Raw genomic sequence first — 23,174 nt, 5'->3', positions numbered from 1 at the left:
ACCTGCAAGACGAACCTGCCTGACAACACAGAGGAAAATAACAAGACCTGAGCGAGGGATGCTGGGAGAGAGAAGCATTGTGACAGATCTTATTCTGTTGATCATCTGAAACAACATTTTTACATTTTTGTATGAATCGCAAAATAGCAGGTGCTCCCACGTTGTATTTAAGTCAAAATAAAGAATTATATGAAGCAGAGTTTTCAAACAGTTTCAACAGTCTGTGTGTCAAGTAAGGCTGCAACAGAACAAGTGAGGAAAGGATGAGAAATATGTTGCTAGGTCATTAACACAACAGATCTTTGATATAATGTAAGCATGTAAAATCTGAAATAAAACACTAATTTTAACAGGGAAACCTCCGTAGTAGAGTTTTATCCAGAAGTTTCAGGTAAGTAACACGACAGGCTGTTGACATAAATATTACATGAACTGGTTTGAGGGGCCTCTTTGGGAACAGAAGGGTATGTGAATCATGAGCTGTAACAAGAGATGCTGATCATTTTCCCTCCAGAACATACAAGAGCTATAAGCTAATTTTATGATCTCTGTGCCTGAGAGGTTGCAACACTGCCCGTTTTCTCTCTATTCACATTAGAAGAGAGTCACATTTTTGAAATAACTCAATGATTATACCAACAGAAATACTTGGTGACAGGCCAAATACTCTATTTTTAATTTGCATTCCTTGGTTATCTCCTTTTATGGCTTGAGAACAAGCATTTGTTTTTGCTCTGTGGAAATGATGAAAATGTTAGTGGAGGTTCATCTGAGTGGAAAGTTTTTCTTCCAAAACAGAGTAGCTACGAGCCAGAAATCGCAGCAGCAGGAAGTTGGCTCTGAAGATATGATCACTTGTTCAGTAGGACAGTAAACATGTTGCATATTGCAAACTGAGCTGCCAGAGAAGTGAGGCTGGATGTAGAGTGACCGTCCCAGCTTACAGTAGCTCTGTAAAAGCCGTGAAAAATCTGCTCTTGTAAGTGGTGACTTTTTCCATTTAATATCATGTTATTCAAAAGAATGGTTGGAGATTTCTCTTTGTTACTGCATCCATGGTTTTGGATTTGCATTATTAAAGTAATAAAACAGAAGACCAGAGGTACGTCAGGACCCAACATCTTCATATTACGCTTGCAACAAGATTGAAAATGAGGATTTGACCAAATTCCTTCCCTGCACCACAGAACTCTCCACCAGTGTTACTGAAGAAAAATATTTTATGACCAAGTTGTGTGTGTGTTATTTTAAGAAAATCATTATACACACCCTGCTACAACCTTTAAAAAAACAGTAAGTATCCTCATATTGCAGTATATGTTAATGGTAGATGGGCATAATAACCTTCTCCTAAGTGGAAATTTTAAGAAATGTGGCTACTTTTATGACAACTGAGTGGTTTTAAACTTTAGTGTGCTTCTTGGCTTCAGTCAAATCTGACAACACCGATAAAAATGAGATTATATGACAAGAATATTCAGCAAAGATGATTTGACAGTAAAGGGGAAGCTATCTCTTTATCTGGCTCCTCCTTATCAGACAAAATCATATTGTTTTATAGGCAGTGGATTTACAACCCACAGAGAAGAGAGGGGTTGTGTTTGTCTGCTTTCATCTGTGTGTGGACATTAATTCCAGTAAGTCAGGTGTCAAAGTCCACAGGCTTCATGTAGACAGCTGTAAAAGCACATTTACTTCAGTTCATAAACTGGCTCTTTGTAGGGACGTGCTGCATTTGACCTCAGTTTACCACACTGACAACAACACTTAAATCTAACATCTATGAGTCACATCACTGCCTGTGTTTCACTAAGCACAAAAAATCACCTCCTATGAACTGTGCAAAAAAGACAGAATGTTTTTTTTTTCAGTCTGCTGTGGGTTTTTCAATTAAGGACTCAATGTATCATTTGATATCAGTGATATGATACTGATATCATATCACAGGGGTTAGCTAGATAATGATGAACAGTGCTGATACCCAGCTGTCTAGTTGATTTAATGTTGTCCAAAGTTCACCTGCAGCAAATTTGCTCCCAGCCACAGGTCACAGAGTTTAAGGTGAGTGGTTGCTCAGGGAATGAATTCAGTGATATACTGCGCAATAAAAAAAACTCATATTCATCTCATCCTGTCTGTGAGATCGCATCTGGTTTTACCTGAGATTTCGGACCAGGCTGTGCTTCTGAGGTAGATCCAGGAAGTCGATGAGGAAATTCATGCGTGCCTGGGTTTCCCTGGATGTCAGGCCGTGGATTCGGCCAAAGAAGGTCAGAGTGTCGCTGATGGTGAACTCGTTGTACAACGCCAGGTCCTGTGCAACACAAAAACAACCGTGTTTCAAAAGGTTGAGAGCATGTGTGGATGTTATATTCTTTAGAGAAAGGTCACAGCTTCAGACGTATTATTAACTCATATCTGATACTGATTTCTTAAGTTACTGTAACTTTTGAGTTCCTGCATGGATCTCCATCATCTACCTGACCTTACCCCACAAAGACAGCAGTAACTAACAGATGAATTATGATGACAGAAAAGTCAAATAACTTGTAAACCCATCCTCACTGATACACATTTGGCTTCCATACTTGTACCTACAAAATACCTATTATTGTTACCAATACCAGAATGATACTTTTGAAACCTCACTTTGAGGAACATGTCTCTCTACAAACTCCCCTTTTTCTCAAATGTTACACATTTGTACAAGCAGCAAAATAGATGCGCTCACTTCTTGTTTTCTTAATTAAAACTTGTTTAGAAAGGAACCTGAGTCACCTTTCAGTGCTTGACGGTTTCTGATACTGTCAAGCCAAAAACACATTTCAAGGTTTACTACAAATTATTATTTATACTCTATTTCCCATCCTTCCTTTGATGATAAATTGACTGATAAAATATCACAACACAATACTGGCTCATTACAAAAACTCACGATAACAACATTTTTCTTAAGCAAAGCTGAGCACAAATACAACTACAATATTTTAACCTAAGAATTTACTAAGTTAGTAGTTTTCCTTGACTGTTCGTTATGCAGATCTGCATCTGCACTGCTGCTTTCTGAGCACATATGCACAGACCTTTGACTTTGCTCTCTTACAGTACTTCCATAACTGCAAGGATTACTGTCTAGAAACCTTTAGAAAATATATAATCTTTAAGGATTAAGCACTTAAAGTGGTCCAAATATATATTTTTCTGTAAGAAATAATTAATAAGGCGTATTATATACTGCTAGCCTCTCTGTTCGAGTTCAAGTTACGGGTCAGTGAATTTCGCTGCACTGCGACATCAGACAACACGAGGCCAAGTTCACCACAGCAGCACAACAGTCGCAAACTAGGGAGCGGATGAGGTGTCACGTTTCGTCCTCTCTGGGTCACATGTCACTTCCTACAGAGGTGAATGTGATGCTCAGGGTTACACACAGGAGGACACATGCCACACATGGAGGAGGACACATGACACATGTCATTGAGGTCATCTGCTACTCCCTGATGTGAATGACAGGGTGAGCATTTTCTTTACAAAACACACATGCTTCAAAAGGGTTTAAATGTGGAGCTGAGGGACTAAGTAACTGGACTTAATGCTAACATTGTGAGGAATCAGACCAGGAATCTGCAGGTTTTAAAAAAGAAAAATGACTTTTTAAGACCTAACACACAGCTAAGAGCAAGGGCAACAGGAAGCCTATTTACAGGAATGACTGTGGCTTTTCACGGACCTTTGGGCATATGACTACATTGCAGTGGGTTCATTTATACGAATGAGCTGAAATGCTTTTACGCAGGCATAATTACATGGTTTGTATCCATGTAATACACATTTACACAACTAAATGTTTGATTTTTAGATTTCGATTTTTACCTGTGGCATGTATCCAACCATCTTCCCTGGCACATCATGACCAGGAAATGCAGGTGGTTTTCCCAACACCGTGATGTGACCCCGTGAGATTTTCAGAGTTCCCACAATGCATTTCAGCAGCGTGGTCTTCCCACATCCACTAGGGCCCAAAAGACCATATCTGCAACACAGAATCAAGAGAGTTTTAGGTAAAACTCAAAGGATCTCTGTTGAATTCAACATTTTGCAAAGTTATGACATTTCATTTTGTCAGGTTTCATTTTTGCTGTGACAGTGGTTGTTGCATTTTCCCTCTGGCACATAAACACACAGCTCTAACTAGACTGTTCAGACATTAAGGAAGTGAACTAAATGAAAATTAGTGCGCTCTGTTGGAGAAAATGTAGCCTCTGTACACATACAGTCAGGCATGGAAGGACTTGCAGAGGAATTGTCATCTCTATTCTCAACAGCGAAAATAGATCATGTCTATGTGAGCATCTATAGATAACCAGATGACTAGATAAAACCCAACAACGCAGGCTGTATAACAAAGTTACAACACATACCAGTGCTTTTAAGAGAACCTACAGTTAGATAAGCTACTGTCAAACAAAACCAAACAGCAGAAGTTTGCAATACATCGTGATGTGTTCTGATTTCAGAAACATTTTCTGTTGTTTCTGTCAGAGCTACACAAACTGAAATTTAAAAACTACAGGTTGTAGTTTTAGAGAGTTATGTAGTTATGGAGCATAAGCATGAGATTAAACATATAAAATACATGTTAGTTAAAGAGCTTTGGAGGTACCTTTTGTCATTTAGTTTGAGGAACTGGCTGACTTTTTATGGCTTTGAAAGCTTACATTTCAGCTCTGCTGTATCAAGGCATGAATTCATGTTGGCAATTTTTTTTCCACTTAATAGGAAAATATACAAAATCCCAAAATGGGATTTTTTTTTCTCTCTTTTCTTGTACAGCTATTTAATGCACTCATCCTTAAAGCTGTTATTTCTGTTCAACAGTGGCAGAAAACCACCTGCAATGAAATTCCTAGGTGAAAGCAGAAGAAATCAGATCATATGCACCATACTTTTGAGAAACACTGCATTCCAGGTGTAACACTATATCACCTTTGTCATCCAGCACATTTCTGACCTGTAGAACTGTGAGAAAGCTTGTTCAAATGCATCATTTCCCTGTAGTTTGTGTGTACATCACATGTGTGCTGTTCAGGAAAAAAACGTGCAAAAAGTGTTTCTGACACAAGGTTTCTGTTTTTCCCCATTTCTCACATGTCATCTGTCATTTCAGGAATGCAGGTACGTGTTAGAAAAGTGATCCTGTCAGTTGTTAAACCACAAAAATCCTCTCTAAGGTGCAGAGAAATAACAGAGACAGATGACAAACAATTACATGGAAAACAAAAGGTGGCCATTATGAATTTAAGTTCCCCTTGGTGCTGGACTACAAAGTAAAAAAACATGACTGTCATTGAGTTGACATACTATAAATTTCTTTACAATGACATCTGAACTCTGACTTTTCCTGCGTCAGCTTTAATGAGCCAGACAATGTGGATTTCTTGAATGTAAACCTGACTGTCCTGCAGGTCATTGATCAGTCAGCAGATACATGACAAAGGAGAACTGACTGGTTGCAGTCAGGTCCTGGCCACTTCAGCCCAGAATGCATGTCTCGTTTGCATGTAATGAGAATGTCTACTGACTTGTCCAAGTCCATTGCTAGTGGCTGTAAGTGCTACAGTTTCACTCAACACAGTTTAAGTCCATGGAATCAAATATCATAAAATATAAAGAGAAGAGAAGAAGAAGAAGAGATAAAGCAAAACTCCCCTTCAAACAAGGGATCACAGCCATGCTGAAATCACAGCCATGATGACACATTTGAGTCTGTGCGCTCCACTCACATGTGTCCTTGTGGTACAGTCAGGTTGAGGTTGCTGAGGACCTTCAGTTTGCCGTATGACCGGCACACATCTCGGCACTGGATGGCGTAATCCTCCTGTCCAGCAGGCAGAGAAGCCTCCAGATCAACCTTCATTCTCTCCTCCTTCAGCTGGAAGAGAGAAGACATTTTGTCAAACATCAATCACAATCTTCATGACTGTCTTCCCAGATTTCACCAAGTGCACTGAGCAAACGTGACACATGAAAAATCCCGCCACAAGATGATGTACTTGTCCTCCATTTGTAATCACATGTGCGCATACAGTTCACTGCGATAAGTGTCATAGCTTCAGCCACAGAGTGTGACACTCTCACACTTTATTTTTTTCTTCACTGTGAGATGAACCATTCGTTGGCAGGTGCTGTTTAAATAGTGTCTCCCAGGAGAGCGAAGTCTGTGTTTTCCACCACAAATGTGAAATATTGTTTCAAGGAACAAATGGACATCAGTGGTGCAATCACATCCCCTTCCCCCACGATGGAGGAGGTTTGTATGAGGAAATATTAATTAAATAAACATTTACAAACATTTCCTGGAAATGTAGAGGATCACTGTGGAAGACACTTGAGTAAAGTGGTGTAAAATAGGCTACATGTCTAATATTACAGTGGTAAAGTATATACTCTTAAACCAAAGGCAACTGAGACTGGACATTCATGCATCTTACTGCATCTTCTCATCCTCTGCTTTGTGATGTGGTTTTAACCGAGAGCTTCACTGACCTGTGCCAGGAATGCATACTTAACTTGCTGCAGTGAGTTTCACTCACTAAAGACTTAAGTTGGCCATGCTGAATCAGATTCAGTGGACAGAATCAGCTTTATGGCTTTATATTGTATCATATTATATTGTATAACATTGTATCATATAGTTCAATACAAAGCCCTCAACTTAAATCAGCACATAGTTTATTTCACATACCAGTCGTTCCTGAGACACTTATTATTGTCAACACGTCCAGCTGGTTTTGCTACTGTAAAGCACTGCTTTGATTAGTGCACATGCAGTATTTTCTGTTTACTGCTGCTAAACCAACCTGAATGGGTTTGGTTTTTCATTACAAAATGCTAAATATAATACTACTATATAACACTAATTAAGAAATTCCTGAAATTTCTGGCACATTCTCAAGCATTCCTTATTCCTGTTGTGCTGACAATGTGTCATAAAGCAATGTAACACAACACATGAAAAATGGAAATCAAACTTTGCAGCACAAACAGAAGAAAATCAACTTTTCATAGGCTATGACTCAAGTTATATTACATGTAGTTTTCAGAATTTAAAAATGAAGTATATTCAATCAGTATTGCACGCTTCCTCTGGGAGTAAAACACGCTGAGAAACAATAAATGAAACTCTAATTTGACAGTGTTTCACTCCTGAGCGAGTTTTATTCCTGTTCAGAGGTTTGTAGCTCCATCAGCAGTGGAGTGGTGGTGGTTTAAAAAGACTTAGCTGCTGAAAAAAAATGCAAACCATTCTTCTATGTAAGCCAGTCACCAAACCACTGAGCAAGGTGACCTGATTAGTTTTTTTTTTTTTTTCAAGAATGCAAAGTCGGGTGAGAAACTAGTTTACCCTTTAACCCAAAACTCCTTCTCACTTCTTGCACAGCAACATACAGAAACATCTCTCTCTCCTCTGATACTCCTGGTAGTTTCTGTGCATCTTGTCAAGATTCAGCGGACAAAGTATTTGGGTCGTACAACAATCCTTTGCCCACTAATCTCTAATAACAGCCTTCTTTCACGGGTTTCCCTCCAGTCTCTAACTAACTCCCTCCTTTAATCCACCATCTCTCATTTTCTAGCAAGGAGATTAGGGAGATTGCATTGCATAATCTGATGCATTTGGTTGGCCTCACCTTTGGCACTATAGCCTACATGTGGAAAACATACACCAAGACATATCAATCTCATTCTATGTAAATTACCCTGTGGTTACTGCTGTGACCTTTAAAGACGACTGGCTGATTTTAAACCCAGTTAATCTGAGATAATGCTTGAAAAAGATAACGCCGCCTTATCTACAAGAAAACACACTGACAGTAAAAGTCAACTTGATAGGGGATGAAACAGCAGTTTAAGCAAAACACTCACCTTCACTCAGAGAAGCAGAGGACAAAAGGGGAGAAGTGGAAAAGATGAAGAGCAGCCAGTGAGTGTCTCCACAGACTGGGGACAACAGTTTAAGAGCATGTGAACATCAGCTGACACAAACATCTCAGCCAATGCAAAGTGGAAGAACAGGTTCACTTCACCAGCCGGCAGGTGGAGAACAAACACTTTCCTCAGAAGAGTACCCACCTAACACACACACACACACACACACACACACACCCTTCTTCACACAACAAGTGGCCTTACTCAGAACCATAAGTTATTCACAAATGCATACTTTTTCTTTACTATCACTGAAGTTTTGTAGCCAATTTGCACAAAAAGCCACCAATATTTACTGGCTGCAGCTTCATATGTTGCTACATTAATTAGAGTTTCACAGTTTTCTGTGATAGAATTAACACTTTGGGATACATGAACCCAACTGAAGCCAAAACTTTGAGCTCTGGAGACTTGCGACTTTTAAACTTAAACTTGATTATTTAGCCTAGTTCAAATACATAACAGTTAGAAAATCCATAATGCAGAGTCTTTAGTTGCAGCCCTCCTCTCTCCAACTAACATCCTACTGATGACCGGAACTCCACATTGTGTTTCTTCATAAGAAAACCATAAAGACCTCCAACAGCCAAACAAAGCCTCTTTTTTCATTCATACTCTGCTCTGCTGATCAGGAAGAATTCCTACCTTGCCTGCCAAGTTGTTGCCAAGTTGCGTCACCGCCAAGTGGAAGAAAACGGGCTTGACAGGCGCGCTCAAATCTCCCCGGATTCCGCTGCAAACGAGACGAATGCGCGACACGTTCCCCGTGCACACAACTGTTAAACAGTGGCCACTGTCGGGCTATTTATAAGCCGAGTCTCGGTAGCCTACATTCAACGACAGACCAGCTGCTGCACTTTCACTTCTCCCTTTCACATGAGCGTGTTAAAGGATGTGGGCGCTGCAGCAGCAGCAGCAGCAAGAGTGCGGCGCATGGCGCTCCCTGTCTAACACCATTCTCCCTCTGTTGCTTAAACGATAAAGCTCACACTCCCTCTCTCCTCTCTCATAAACGTCAAGCTAGACATTGCAAAAAACAAAAATCAGAAATGGTTGCTGCGGCGGCGTGCATCCTGCAGAGTTTTTTTTTTCTCTCCATCTTGCGGCAGCAGTCAGCTGCAGGGACTGGAAAGGCCTGCTGATGAGGGACAGACTCAACCCTGGATTGTCGTTACCTGCAAAGAAAGTGCCCTAAATTATCCAAAAATGCATCTTACCCGCTCCTCCATCTCGGTGCAGTCTGCAGGTTCGGCCGTCGCATCATCCCGACCGGCAGCCTCTGCGGCCATAGCAGCGGGGAGGAGGGCGGACCCGACAGCCGGCTGAGAGACAGGGAGAGAGGAGGGAAGGAGGGAGGGGGGGAGGCTGGATGCGCTGTGGGACTTTTTCTAACAGAGCGGTACAGTTTTCAATACTGACTGTACAGAGCAACAACTCACTTTAAACTTTAGTGGATTTTGGTTTTGGTTCGCCTCTATTTTCAAATTATTCCAAATTGTGGGCCACAGAGACTTAGCTATAGCTAAGACTAAGCTATATATATATATATATATATATATATATATATATATATATATATATATATATATATATATATGATGATGGATGGATACTTTTTGCAGTGTAACCAACCTGACTGACTGGAGGAGTGGCTGATATGCTGCAGTCATCTCATTTAGTAAAAGGGCCTTCAGCTTCAGTAGTATAATGTGTCAGTTTGCAGGGGTCTTGCTAGTCTGCATATTTCTTCAAGCTATGAAAAAGTGTTGGCTGGTCTTGAGAACACTGTCTCTCTCTCTTCCATTCCAGGAAGAAACAGGATTTAAGAACAAATGATGTGGAAATTGTTTTCAAAGTATTGCTTGAGATCATCATGAGGCAGTACCCAGATTTACCACAAGATGGAAGCACAAAGCAAGAGACTCAGTGTATAACAGGCAAGCCTGCAATACATTCTGTAGTCAACACTGAAATGGTACAAATATGTTTCTTAAAGTGATAGAAACAGCTTTGTACCTTCATGGTGGATCTCATCTGAGACACCAAATGTAGAGTCAACTGTACGAGAAAACTTCTGCTTCCTCTACATGTAGGCTGTGACAAGTCAAGTGTATTTGTAGAGCACTATGTCACACCAGAGCAGCCAAAACCAAAGCCGTGTGAGAAAAATCTATGAGGAAATACTCCAAAGACAAACTAGACGGTCGAGTTTGTGACTGGCCATAAGTGAGAAATGTCAGTCAAAAAAGCGGACCAAAAAGTTTGAAGGGAAAGAATGATTAAAGTGTAAGTGTAGAGAGAGATTCAAAAAAGGGTTTTCATCTACTTGAAAATGATGCAGGCATACAGGCATCAGTGATGTAATTAAGTTTAAGTAAGTAAACAGGATGTGTTGGGATGTTTATGTCTGCTTAGCTGCTGCTGTACCCATAAAGATTAATGTGAGGGGAAATTGGACACAACTGTTAACAGTGTTTTCATTGCTCTTTATTGAGTCATTGTGTGCTATACTGTATCCTCTGTGTTTTACAGCAAAACAGTTAGCTAACAATTAGCCTATAATGCTTTTTAAATCTAGGTTTAAGCTTTTTTAAATTAATTTAGAGATTTGCTCATTCTCTTTATGTAAAGTGTCCTTGGGTAATGTGAATTTGTTATTGCGAGGAAGCTCTACCTCAGTCATGAACTATGTGCTGTGCCCTTTGGTTAAGTGTTAGACATTCTTTCACATTTTTCTTTATCAATTTATATTAAAACTATAAATGGAGCAAGCAAAAACAGAGGATTGTATTGCCAGTGTTAGAATTAGGTTTAGCTGTAGTAACATAAGAAAATAAAAACATGCTAATGAAAGCAGTAACCTGTTGGCTTGAGTCCTCTGTGTCATCTTGTCACATTGTGCTGCCTGCCTCAACAGTAGCCTTTTCCTGGGAGTAGGTGGGCTCTCAGCTTTGATTGGATAATAGCTGGGTGAAATCATCAGCTAATTAAGCTAAATGCTGAGTGATGATCAGGTAATTTGTTTATTGTGACTGCACTGTGTTTATGTTGACATATCAAAGAATAAGTTATGACCTTGTTGGAATGAATAAGTGCAAGAAAACTATGTATATTGTTATAGCTTTGTCCTTGAGCTCTGACCTGATAGGCTAGTTTGAATTAGAAAGGCGGGCCTGTTTTCTCTCTGCACCTCACCTTACTACAGTTATCATTGAAATATTCTTGATGGATTTTCTTCAGCAACAAAACTGAAAGGTGCAAAATGATCAGCAAATGGAGGTATGGCTGCATCTGTCTGCTTCTGTGCCCTAAGCAAGACACAAAAGTCTCACCTGCTCTCAGGCCCAGACTGTGTCAGTGCTCAACACTGTGTTTTCATTGTGTTATCATAGTGTATGATACAACGTCTGGCAGGTTTGTCAGGTAAAACTGTTGCATTGTCTTGCTTCAAAGCACTTTGGATAAACAATTCTTTAATAAGATGTCAAATATTAAATAAGTCTCGAGGGTTAAAATAAACGTTTTCCAATCTCCTCTAAATTCAAGGCATCAGCTGTTTTAGCAGCTCTTTGGCTAATGCTTAATGGGTTGGTTGAGCTTGTAATGCCTTTAAATGTCCATAGAGGGGCAGGCTAGATTAGTTTTTAAAAAAGAGAACATAATAGCCTAGAGAGACAGAGGGAGAGAGGGAAGGAGAGGAGAGGGGGGTTGGCAGGGGGGAGGCCTGCACGCACAGAAATGGACATATAGAGGGAGACAGACAGAAAGGGAGGGGAGAGGGAGGGTATTCGTGCCAAAGTCAATGAAAGGGAGACAATGTGAATGTCCACTTCATTCACTGAAAAGCAATTAATGTTCCAGGCCCACAACTGGGCAGAATCTGGTCCATTTATAGTCTATTTTTAGCTCGCTGACGCCTCACAGGCCTACAGTATTGTTTAATCATTCAAAAGTATTGAGTGTCCACATTTTGGTCAATTAGGCCAAAGCCTCGTGTGTCACATTCAAACTGAATGAGCGACAGAGGAGTGCAGCAGCAGCCTGCCTCTCTTAGACTAAATACTTATTCAATCAAAAATGATTCCCTGGATTGTTGTTCCAGTCTAGCAATAAAACCCAAAAGAGCCCAAAGAGCGCGTTGCCTAATTGGGTGAAGGGTTGAGGAAAATCTGTCTGATTAGCCTTCTCCAACAGAAGGGGATTAAGCTTTTAGTCTGTAATTATTATAAAGCATACGTCAGCAGATATCCACCCCTTTCAGACAGACAGTGGAGCGGAGGGATGTCCTGCTAGGTGACTGCGAGTCTCTGCGAGAGGCCCGGCGAGACGTGGAGACCCAGGAATAGGAGCAGGGACTGGAGCAGGAACAGGAATATCCTCCTGAGTCAGTGCCACGACGCTGACACACCACACTCCTCCGGCAGGGCTGCCTCTGCTCCGATAATAAGCATCCTATGCTATTCTGCTCAAGATGGCGGTGCAGGCAGCGGAAAAGGACGGAATAGTGAGTATTTTTTTCCTTGGGGAGGGAAGCTGCATGCTGGGAACCGGGCCGATGTGTTGTTATTTATGTTCCGTGCGCGGCGGGCCCGTGGGTTTCATTTTAGCGCACCGTTATGTCGATTATCCGGCGCTTATTGTAAATGCGGAGCGCCGTGCGCAGCGCATTCAGAGCGCAAGGCGACTCCTCTTTCATCCGCGGCCGGGGAGGGAATAGGAAATCCAATACGTTTGTGTTGGGATGTGTCGGCGGTGTGTGTTCACCTAGGCCGTTCAGCCGGTGTTCTGGATGTGCGCATTTTCCTCGCAGTGCGATATGCGGCCAATTTGAAGCTTACGAGGCCAAATGTATAATCTCACACTGCTCCAGACTGGAGCCCCGATAACAACATGACAGGTCTGCCGCTACCTCGTCATTGTTGGAAACAGCACTCGAGGCCACAATGTGTGTATTTATTAAATTACAGGCCTGCAGCCTCATGTTGGGTGTTAAACCTCAGCCAGGCCAGTTTATATCCCACCTGACAGAGCGATAAATGACAGTTTGCATCCTGTGTGGTTTTTTTTGTCACTGGTGTTGAAGAATGTGGAAGATGACAACCTGAACGACTCGCTGGGGAACCCCGGCCTCATCTCACCTGACAAGGAGGATTTATCACGTCTCCTGGTAGGAAAAAGAAGCCTTACCGGTCTCCTTACCTATCCATGTTTGATTGCTCGCTGCGGGCTGTGCGTAATGAATTAAATGTGTTTTGCATAGACGGTGCCATTCAGCGGACGCATCCGGGGCGGCATGCGGCCGGGGAAGAAGATCATAGTGATGGGCATTGTCGACCTGGAGCCAGACAGGTAAGATAACAGTTAGCAAATGCATGCGCACACGGGCATAATGAGTGATCTTGGAGATAGGCTTTTTGTTCTTAGGCCAGTCAGACTTGCACAGCTACTCCAGGACACATTGAGTAATGCGTGGGCAGCCAGAGAGAATGGTGGCTTCTTAAGTATGCAGAGACAGGGCGTTCCCTCCCCAGCGGGGGGGGGGGGTAAAAAAGAAATAAGAAGATCCAGTGAGGCAGACTTGTTTGGGTGTGTCCTTACCCTACATGGAAACTTGTGTCAAACTTGGAAGAAACCTCTCCATGACCTCATCATGTTCAGTGGCTGCTGCTGGCACAGTATTCATGCCAAAGTTCATGTGAATGTCCCCGCTGACAGAGCTGCACTCAAAACACACAGCTGTTTTTCTCTTTGTTGCATCTCAGCGCTGAGGATGTTTGTTGCAGTGATCATATCTATGCACTCACACAAAGATGCTTGTGTGTAAACAGCACAGCTGCAGTGGGGCGGGGGGGGGGGGGTAAAACTAGCAGCAGGGATTATTTATAATTTAAGTTGGTTTGCTCTTACACAGCAGCAGCAGAATTATGCATCTGATTTATCCCAGATTAGCTATTCATATCGTGCATCTGACGTCCTGCTTTCCTCCCCATGCTGCATGTCTGACTCCTCAATCCCCTGGTCCCTTCCTCCTCTCCGTCCCCCAGCTTTGACGTGAGCCTGACCTGCGGCCGTGACTCGGAGAAAGAGGAGCCGCCGTACGACGTGGCCCTGAAACTCACCGCACGCTTCAGCAACCGCCAGTTTCTGCGCAGTGCCCGTGTTTCTGGAAAATGGACGGAGGAGGAGGCATCCACCGCCTACTTCCCCTTCATCCCTGACCAGCCTTTTAGGGTAAAGATTCCTTGTTGCATTCATCACCAATTTCCTTGTCAGATGATGCTGGGTGCTCCCTGTTTGCAGGCAGGGAGGCTTCTTGGTGAACACTTGTTGTTATGGAGATTGTTGGATGCTCTTTTACTTTGGCATCCTATTCTTCTGTAGTCCCAGTTTGGGTATTAATATGAAAAACCCAGTCTTTACAACCTGGATCCTGTTTTTCATAGGTCTGACGATTCTTCTTGTAGGTGATGAAGACGTTATACTCCTTAATTTCATCAAGACCCAGGCTGATTTACATTGAACAGAGGAGTTGGATAAGTTTGTGTCAGAAGGCCAAAGTGCTTTCATAGCTGTTTTTGAACAAACACACTTGAGTCAGGCCAAAAACCCTGGTGTCAGCGACTCAGCACTCAAGAGAGTTTTATGTGTGTACACAGTAAGAATGTAATTTTGTTTCTCTGGGGCCACCGGTACTACATTTAACATTTAGGCAGTCGGTGTACAGTAGAGGTGCAAAAGGACAACATATGGTGCCAAGACTGAAGTGTGTGAACAGTGCAGGGTGAGGTGTGATAATTCAGATCAGAATAACATTGGAAATCTCTCCTCACAATGTTGACAGAAATAGCTGTGTGAAGAATAAAAAGAGAACCCTGCTTAGATTACTTGCTTCTACTCTCTACTTGAATTGGACTTGATTCACTGATTGCTGGTTTTCAGACGCTGCCTCACAATCCAACAAGCACTTCAGCTGAAACACACCCACCCCTTTAATGCTAGATATGAGTTGTTGGCTGCCTGTAATACAGTAGATGCTCTATGATGCTTAAGAAGATGATTCGCAGTGATGCGATAAGTTTATTGATGAAACAATAAATTGATTATTGTTGAGTCAAACAGTAAAACAAACAGCCACAATGTAACAGTATGTGAAACAGTCACATGCTAATGCAGTAATGTTGCGATTAGAAACAGAAACAGAAATATGAGAAAAACAGGAAATGTTCTCCCATGCAGAATCATAAACGAACATAAATACAGCCAGTATCCCGTGGAGCTGTTTACTGTGTGAGGGGCAGCATCAGCTGTTTATCTGCTGGATGCGATGGGGGTTGGGAGTAGTTGAGCACATATGCATGATGAGTAATTGTTGGAAGACCTAAGGACTTGTTAGCTCGTAATGTCAAATTCCGCTCTAATAACTCTGAATGTGAGCATGAATCACACGTATGGTGTTCGTCTAAAAATATATGATGACGTGTTTGAACGCAAAGTGAACTAACCAGCATTTAACAAGACAAAGCTGCTTTTTAACAGATACATGAAAACATATCATTTCTACCAAAAGAGAGAAGGTTCAGGCCTAAATTTCTCGTAAGAGACAGCATAACTACTGAAGATACAACAACTGCCAAATTTAACTTATTTTTAGAGGCAATCCCTGTGTTGGGTTATGCAATGTCAGCTCTCTGATAAAGTGTCATTGTTTGTGGTCAGAGCGTGACCAAGCAGGTCAGCACAGTCATGATTCTGTCAAAAGCTGCAGGCTGGAGATTAAGGCTGTCCTGCAGATAGTTTCCAACAAACTGGCTCATGAATTCTGAAGCATGCGGACAGACACATGATGTGCTGCGGTTTCAGAGCACGACGGCTTGTTTCTATTACTCTCTTCATCGAAAACGGTCTACCTCAGGCAGCGTGGTCACACCTACAATTTGTTTCTTTGGGTCCAAACTGTACAGAGAGATGTTTACACCGCTGCATTTCTGTATTTGGTTTGTTGAAGTTTAAGGTGTGCAGGTGTACTTGTAAGCAAAAGTGACATAGACTCACTTGAAGCTTGATTACTGGAAGGCGTTTTGGTGGTTTAGTATATGTTAAAACACTGAAATTGTGTAGTAGTCTATATATGAACTAGTTAAACTTTTTATAATGGACTTTTCAAGCAGGATTACAGAAAGTTCATTGTTTAGGTTTTATGGCCCGCAACTTTATTGTTGTGATTCACTCTCAGGGCTCTCAAGTTTTTGTCATCACTAAGCAGCTGTTTGAAAAAGTGCTGACGAATCAGCTATATGCTACCTGCTCAGCCTCAAACCATAGACAAAGTTAGAGAGTAGCCAATGAACAGGGTGGAGAAGAACTAGATATGTTTTTCCAGGAGTTGACAGAGAACAAAACAGAGCTAAAAAGGGAGAGCTCACTGGACTTGCATTCATCAGGTGGCCAGAAATATGTACAAGACAATATGTAACTGAGTGACTGGCTTCCAAACAAGCTGCTTGAACACGTGTTGAGTGTCTACATTAGTTTAGTCAGATAACAGTTCTTCAGCTAGAGTAGAGGTACAGTTTACTCTCTCCAACCGCTGTGTAACTCTTGTGTAACTGCTACGGAGTTTGAATAAAGTGCTTGTTGTGAGACATTTACTGCTGGTCACAATAAATGTAGGTAGGTTTGCATCCTAAAATCTTCACTATCTTAGAAAAGCTAATGTAAAAAGACTCTAAGGTTCAGACGCACGGTGCTCTCACAAGAGTTAACAAAATATTTTTAGGATTTATTTTTACAAAGCAAAAACATGTGATTGTGATTGAAAGGAAAATAAGACCTAAGGTAAAAAAGATTGTTAAAGGAATAGTGTTGGGTATTTTGAAGAATGCATTTGTTTGCTTTCTTGCTCAGATGTAGATGATAAGATTTATACCACTTTTATATCTGTTTGCACAATATGAAGCTGCAGCCAGTTAGCTTAGCTTAGCTTAGTTTACCGTATAGACTGTTTTTGCATGGATTAAAAAATCGACATATAATGTATTAATTGGTGAGCTTTTTTTAACATTTAGACAGAGCTAGGCTAGCTGTTTACCCCTGTTTCCAGTCTTTGTACTAAGCCTGTAGCTTCATATTCACCATATAGACTTTAGAGTTGTACATTTTCTTTAACTTGACAATAAGAAAGCGAGTGAGCATATTTCCAAAAATGTTACTATTTCTTACTTCTCTAGTCCTTATCTGATTATTATATATCTGATTAATACATTATCAGATTCTTACCTGATTATAAGTTGTAAATGCATTTAATTTCAACTTGCATTATTCATGATTTCTGTTATCTAATCTTCTCTCTCTCTCGCTGTCTTTCCCTCCATCTTTTTCCTCTTCCCTCCCTGCAGATTGAGATCCACTGCGAGCACCAGAGGTTCCGGATATTCGTGGACGGACACCAGCTCTTTGACTTTTATCACAAAGTAAAATCTTTGCCCTCTATCGACACAGTACGGATACAAGGAGATCTACAGATCACCAAGCTCGGCTAACTTCCCCCACTCTTCCCGCGCTGCGAGTCATGTGTGAAGCAAGGACTTGATCACAGATGACCTCACACACATGCACCTGTCATGTCATCATCATCCATAACCCATCATGCAACACTGCAGCAACATAGCAACTGGAAAAAGGCTCCGGCAGTGACAAGTTAGAGATCTTCTGCTTAATTCCATTCACTTCTTTCCATTTAAAGAGGATGTGATGTGATGATGCTTCGTGGGTGAATGTGTTTGCTCCATTTTCAGGTATTTTTCCTTGTAGCCCCAGTTTTGTCAGATCAGGGATCTCACAGCTTATTAATAGTGCATTCATTTTTTTAAAAATGTTGAATCCTTTAGGGATCCTGAGATAGAGGCAGATGTGGAATACTTTTCAAGGATGGAAAAATAGCTCAGATGTTATAGAAACCAGTTACTCAGGAAAAATGTATCTTGAACTTAGCAGCTAAGACGCCAGCTAACCCTTGCTTATGGGGGAAAATCTCCAAATCTGATGACTGAGTAAATGTTTTAACTTAAATTGAAGGAAATTCTCCAACTTGTGGGCTTAAAAATCATCTAAAAATCTTGTGGATAAACTGGAAAATGCATGTTGGTCAAGCAGAAAATAGAAACCGATTGATTTGCACCCAATAATGGTGACTAATATGCTGTAAAACTCTGCAGTATTAAACCTGGGCAGTGTTTAGATATTCAGTCTGAGCCTTGACTAATTCCCACAAGGCCAAAAACATGATTTTTATAGCAGATAAAACTGGTTTAAAGCAAAATGCTGCAGGTTGTGTGACACTTAGATTTAATTTCACTCAACCCAGCTGGATGTGTGTTAATTATTGCAGTTATCTACTAAAACTCAATCTACTGAGCACAGTAGAGCGCAGTATTAAACCCTTTCCTTGCGCTGATGTATCTCCCAACTCCGTAGGCGCTCCCCTGCCCTCCCTTGGGTTTATTCCAGTTGTCATGGTAACACGCTGCAGTCTCACCGACCTAAATACCCAAAAAATGAGGATTATATCATGACTAGATGTAGCAGAAAGCGTCCCATACTGTACACTGCGTGTGTTGGTAGTTTGCACTCATATGCAGCCTATAGATAAAATGATGCTGTTTGGTGAACAGGGAGGAGAGTTACAACTGTTTACTCTGCTGGGCGAGGAGAGCAGGATAAATGGCTTTGAAATGAGTTAGAAAACTGAACTCTGCTCTTTGCTGTTAAACTCACAGAACACTTTTTTTTTTTTCATGCAAACCTCATCTGAGCTGTACGCTAATGCAATATGCAACTTATTCTCACAATAGTAACACTGACTTCAGTACATATTTAGGAGAAACTGTGCTGTCAAAGTGTTGCAGGTGTTAGCCAAGCGCGAACTAAAATCCAAAACCTTCAGTGACATTCGACAGTCAGCTGGTTGTTTGGAGGCAGAATCAGATCCTGATAGTATGTTGAATGTATAGTATTCACATTTCTATAGTAGCATAGATATAGTGATGCACAAAATTATTACTTAATGTCACAGTTTTTCGGTGGTATGGCTGGTGCTGTTAATAGTCCATTTTCAGTCTGACAGTCTTGACATGTCTTGTATGTCTTACAGCTTTTTTAAAAAAAGTGTTTCCTGAATCATTCCACATCAGCGTCTCGTCCACACTGAAGCAGATAGATGTTATAAAGCTGTTACATCCCTGTTTAATGCAGCCAGCAGGTTTTTACAACTCTTCCTAACTCTGTTACGTCTGTCGTGCATCACATGGTTTTGTCTCTGTAACCATTCCACTCTACACAGGACGTCTTTTCCTTCATTGAGGCAGAAAGGAAGTTACAATAAATACACAATAATAGCAGAGACTACCTGCAAAGCAAAACTCATATGTATAAAAACTATTATGTCTTAAGGTGCTCTGTTTACACCTCTTACAGCATCAATGTTCACTATGCTCTGTAAATTTTAACATGTTGAACTAGATCCGAATTTCACTGCGTGGATTCCTGAATACCACTTTCTCATTAAGACTTGATGAGGTGTAACTTCTGGCTTAATTAATGGGTTGTAAACCATTTACTTATGCTTTATAGATCAAATTAAGAAAGACTTAAGGTTTGCCAGGTTGCAAAAAATCCCTTTTTGTATTTGGTAATAATGTAGTTATTAATGCTGATGAACTATCTAATTAACCATTGATTTTACAGTTGCAGCTGTTAATAAACCTTAAATAAAGAGTTCTAACTCTCTCACTTTATAATAATGCATCAAAGATGAAATTGTAAATGTTTGTAAATTGTTCATAAATGGTCTAGACACTCTGCAGCTGTTTGTCAGAGAAAAAAAAGACAAAGCTAAAAAAGGGATTTTTAATAACCTGGCAACCAGAAAGTGGTTCCTATATAATGGCTTATAACTGCATGATCTATAAAACATCAGTGAATTATTTATTAACCATTAATAAAGGAATTATGAATAATGTATAAACTCTTGATAAAGATGACTTATTAGAAAGTGGTTCAGACCGGTTAACAGAAAAACTTGAACCAGGTTGGAGAAGCGGTGATGATCTCTGGAGACAGCTGTTACAATTCATATCAAACAGGAAAGTGAAATCATTCATACTCTTAATGCTGTGTCATGGTTAGAGTCTAATTGCGAGCAGCTTGACACAGTAAAGAGGCAAAGAGTGGTTGTAGCTGCAAGGAACTACAGTTAAGATTTTGATATTTTTACATTTGTGTATTCAGTGTTGATTTTAAGCTAATGAAGGTTTTCCCATCACCTTTTGCTAATGTGAATTTGGAGTAAGCCATGACATCTGTGCTGAACAGTTGCACTGACTTCACTGGAGCACGATCGCTCACGTTAATGAAGCTTCCCTTAGATTCCTGAGCAAACTTTGAGAAAACCTCTTTGTTCAACATCTCATTACCTTGAGTGAGCTGCAGCTGCTTTCTATACATGAGTATTTCTTAGTTCCTTTCACGTAGCAATAAGGTCGCTGACTTCTATGGAGCACATCTTGTTTTCTCCTCTGTTGGTCAGACAGGGTCTTCCTGAGTTCCTCGTTTTCACTTGGCAGCCGCCGGTTTATTTTGGTCACAAACAGGAAACGAGTACAGCTTTGGTATGAGAGGGCAGTGAGGGAGTTCAGCGTGAAAGGATGCGAGCCAGTGCGATGCATCATCACTCCAGTGTTACAGGAGAACAAACGTGTACAAATAATGTGTAATTGTATTGACAGGTTGTGTTTTCATATACTGTTTTTTTGTGTTCTTTCTATTAACTGGTGACCATTTATTTGTAACGCTAAAAACATGTTAATATACACCGTGTAAGGAATATGATTCAGCAGTGCGTTTCAGTGGATGTAGATGTGTGTTCAAGTGTGGTGCAGTTTCATGTTTTTGGCTGCTCAGCTGTCGCACATGGAGCTGAGCTAGCAGTAATTAACAGCGTCAACAGCTGCATTGCTGTTGCTAAGAATTATGGTGGAGGGAGATGAACAATTCAAGACTTCCTGAATTAAAGGGCTTGAACCAGGGAGCGCTTTTTGTGTGGTGTGTGTGTGTGTGTGTGTGTGTGTGTGTGCACAGGGAGCTGAGCTGGGGGTGTGTTTTTCTCAACATAGCACAGTTTAACTCTGCGATAGCAAACTGTTTCTGGGGCTGTTGTGTGTTTTCCAGATGTGTACGAGCACAGTGCGTTTTTCCCATTAGGTTTTCTGCACAGTTGGATGTGGTGCAGGTACATGATAAGCTGGCAGGTTACTTGAGCTTACTTATTTGGTACTGTTGCACTTTAGAAAATGTATTGGTGTCCACTTGAGGGACTCAGAACTGATTATTATTCCTGTAAAGACAAAAAAAGAAAGAAACGGTACGTGTTTGGAAAACCTCAACATACATTGTGTTTCTTCCCAGAATAACAGTTCCCCATTCCTGATCTCCTAATGATCCCATGTCTTTTGAAGAACCATTTTGGTAAATACTGTTATTCGCCCTTAGCGCCTATTTTAATTGTTCTACAACCCTTTAAAAATGCAACAGAAAAACTGAATGTCATTCTCTTCCTGATTGTAATCTGATGATAAATTCCCAGGCGGAAATACTGTTCATATTCACCTCAGTTATTTAGGATCCTCTCCTCACACCCACTGAGTTGTGAAATAGATGTTTGCACCCTTCCTGCCCTCAGTTAAAAATTGAGGGCGACTGACGTGAGGGAAACCGTTTATTTGACCCAGGTCTGTATGTTGCCCTGCTTTTGGACTTTGGATGTACATATTCATGAACACAGCCTCACAGGCTTCGTTTTTACATGAGGAATACTGAGAAGCTGAGCTGCGAGCAGAAAGCATTTTGTTGTGCATGTAAACTAGTACCTGGCTATTCTGTAAACATGAAAGATTGAGGTATTTTATCACCAGTTTTCGTTCCAGTCAAGCATGCGCTTTTATTTCATTTTAATTTTTTTACCATCTATCTGACGTTTCAAGGTCAGAATTTTCCTTTGGCCTGCTTATCTTTATAGCTTAGCATTTATGAAAATTGAAATTTAGTGCTTACCTTGACAACAAATTCTAGGATTTAAACACTGCTGACAGAAACACTTGGATGATCAAAACAAGAATTGGACTTCAGTATCTAAATCAAGTTTTAAAACAGTTGTAAAACAACAAAATGACTTTCTAAGAAGTGCTAAAACCTACATGGCTGTTGTAAGAACGGCTACATCATGATGTCCATTTATGAAGTGTCCTCTGAGTAGAAGTAGGCTGATCTGTTGCTAATGTATTGTGTGGTTGTACAATCATGTTATCAGTTCTATTTATTACAGTGTAACCAGCAGGGTTGTGTGTGGTAACGTCATACCTACTGTATTGGTAATGTACTAATTTTTGCTGTTTATATGAAGGTATCTTGAAAGTTTTTTATAAAGATGAAAGTGTTTTGAGCTCAGCTAAGAAACAGTGAGAAACAAGTATTGGATCAAACTCTCTGCTCTAGATTCTTTTAAATGCAAAAACCATCATTTTGACACGATGACAGGATGCACCAAGTAAGAGGATCGCCAGGGTGTTCGCTTCTGTGACTTTGATCTTCTGAAAGTCTTTTATGCCACCAAGCATCACGTCGGCCCTCTCTGTCGGCTGTTTCATCTGGTGTTTTTCAGCTGAGCAGCTTTTCATTAGCCACAATGAAACAGGAGTGCTTGTACGTACAAGATGTCTTTGTGATTCCCAAAATATTCAGAGATGACCCTAAATTTTATCATCAACAACGTGCACTGGACCAGTGGTTAAATGAAGACAGCACATTCTGCCGTTGTGTTAGCCCTCTCCAAATGTTTTTTGCCCCCTTCCTCCTCATGCTTTTGTAAAAACAGCTACTTTGCAAACCAATAAACTTCTCATCTTGGAACTTGCTTGTGCTCAGTGTCTCTGTCCCAAAATGGTCAGATGATCAACACAAAAAATTTAACCAGAAAACAGAGCAACAAAAACAGTTTCTGTATCTTTGCTAAACTGAAATGTATGTAAGATTTTACTAATGGAGTTAACTCATTGAATTCATCGCTAATTAGAGAAAATCACTGGGGGAAAAAGTGGGCGGCTGCTCCTGTCATATTTAATTTATGAATATAT

The 23,174-nt window shown here is 40.7% G+C and overlaps 2 protein-coding genes across 2 annotated transcripts in view; one reads left to right on the top strand and one right to left on the bottom strand.

Annotated features, from left to right (window-relative positions):
• Window positions 1-10,011, bottom strand: part of abch1 (ATP-binding cassette, sub-family H, member 1) — a 31,361-nt gene extending 21,350 nt beyond the window's left edge. The window contains exons 1-5 of the mRNA XM_051076648.1: window positions 10,006-10,011; window positions 9,207-9,377; window positions 5,784-5,932; window positions 3,874-4,033; window positions 2,160-2,314 (exon numbers count right to left, since the gene is read on the bottom strand). Coding sequence (XP_050932605.1) covers window positions 2,160-2,314; window positions 3,874-4,033; window positions 5,784-5,932; window positions 9,207-9,377; window positions 10,006-10,011 — 641 coding nt within the window. The remainder of the gene's footprint in view (window positions 1-2,159; window positions 2,315-3,873; window positions 4,034-5,783; window positions 5,933-9,206; window positions 9,378-10,005) is intronic.
• A 2,084-nt stretch (window positions 10,012-12,095) lies between these two features.
• On the top strand, window positions 12,096-22,950 carry LOC108873249 (galectin-related protein). Its single transcript, XM_018661429.2, has 5 exons — window positions 12,096-12,493; window positions 13,073-13,156; window positions 13,250-13,338; window positions 14,034-14,220; window positions 17,385-22,950. The coding sequence occupies exons 1-5, from the start codon at window positions 12,461-12,463 to the stop codon at window positions 17,526-17,528; spliced, it is 537 nt and encodes a 178-aa protein (XP_018516945.1). The 5' UTR covers window positions 12,096-12,460; the 3' UTR covers window positions 17,529-22,950.
• Window positions 22,951-23,174: the final 224 nt, after the last annotated feature.

The sequence above is a fragment of the Lates calcarifer genome, linkage group LG16_LG22, assembly GCF_001640805.2.
Source record: "Lates calcarifer isolate ASB-BC8 linkage group LG16_LG22, TLL_Latcal_v3, whole genome shotgun sequence".
Lineage (NCBI taxonomy): Eukaryota > Metazoa > Chordata > Actinopteri > Centropomidae > Lates > Lates calcarifer.
Note: the sequence above shows the minus strand (reverse complement) of the source record. Positions and strands in the feature narration are given on the sequence as shown.

What these genes read in the sequence shown, in the direction of transcription:
- LOC108873249 (XM_018661429.2), top strand. Translation starts at nt 12,461, where the DNA reads ATGGCGGTGCAGGCAGCGGAAAAGGACGGAATA. An exon ending in CAGCGGAAAAGGACGGAATA is followed by an intron (nt 12,494 to 13,072) that starts GTGAGTATTTTT and finishes CTGGTGTTGAAG; the next exon opens with AATGTGGAAGATGACAACCT. An exon ending in TCCCTGACCAGCCTTTTAGG is followed by an intron (nt 14,221 to 17,384) that starts GTAAAGATTCCT and finishes CCCTCCCTGCAG; the next exon opens with ATTGAGATCCACTGCGAGCA.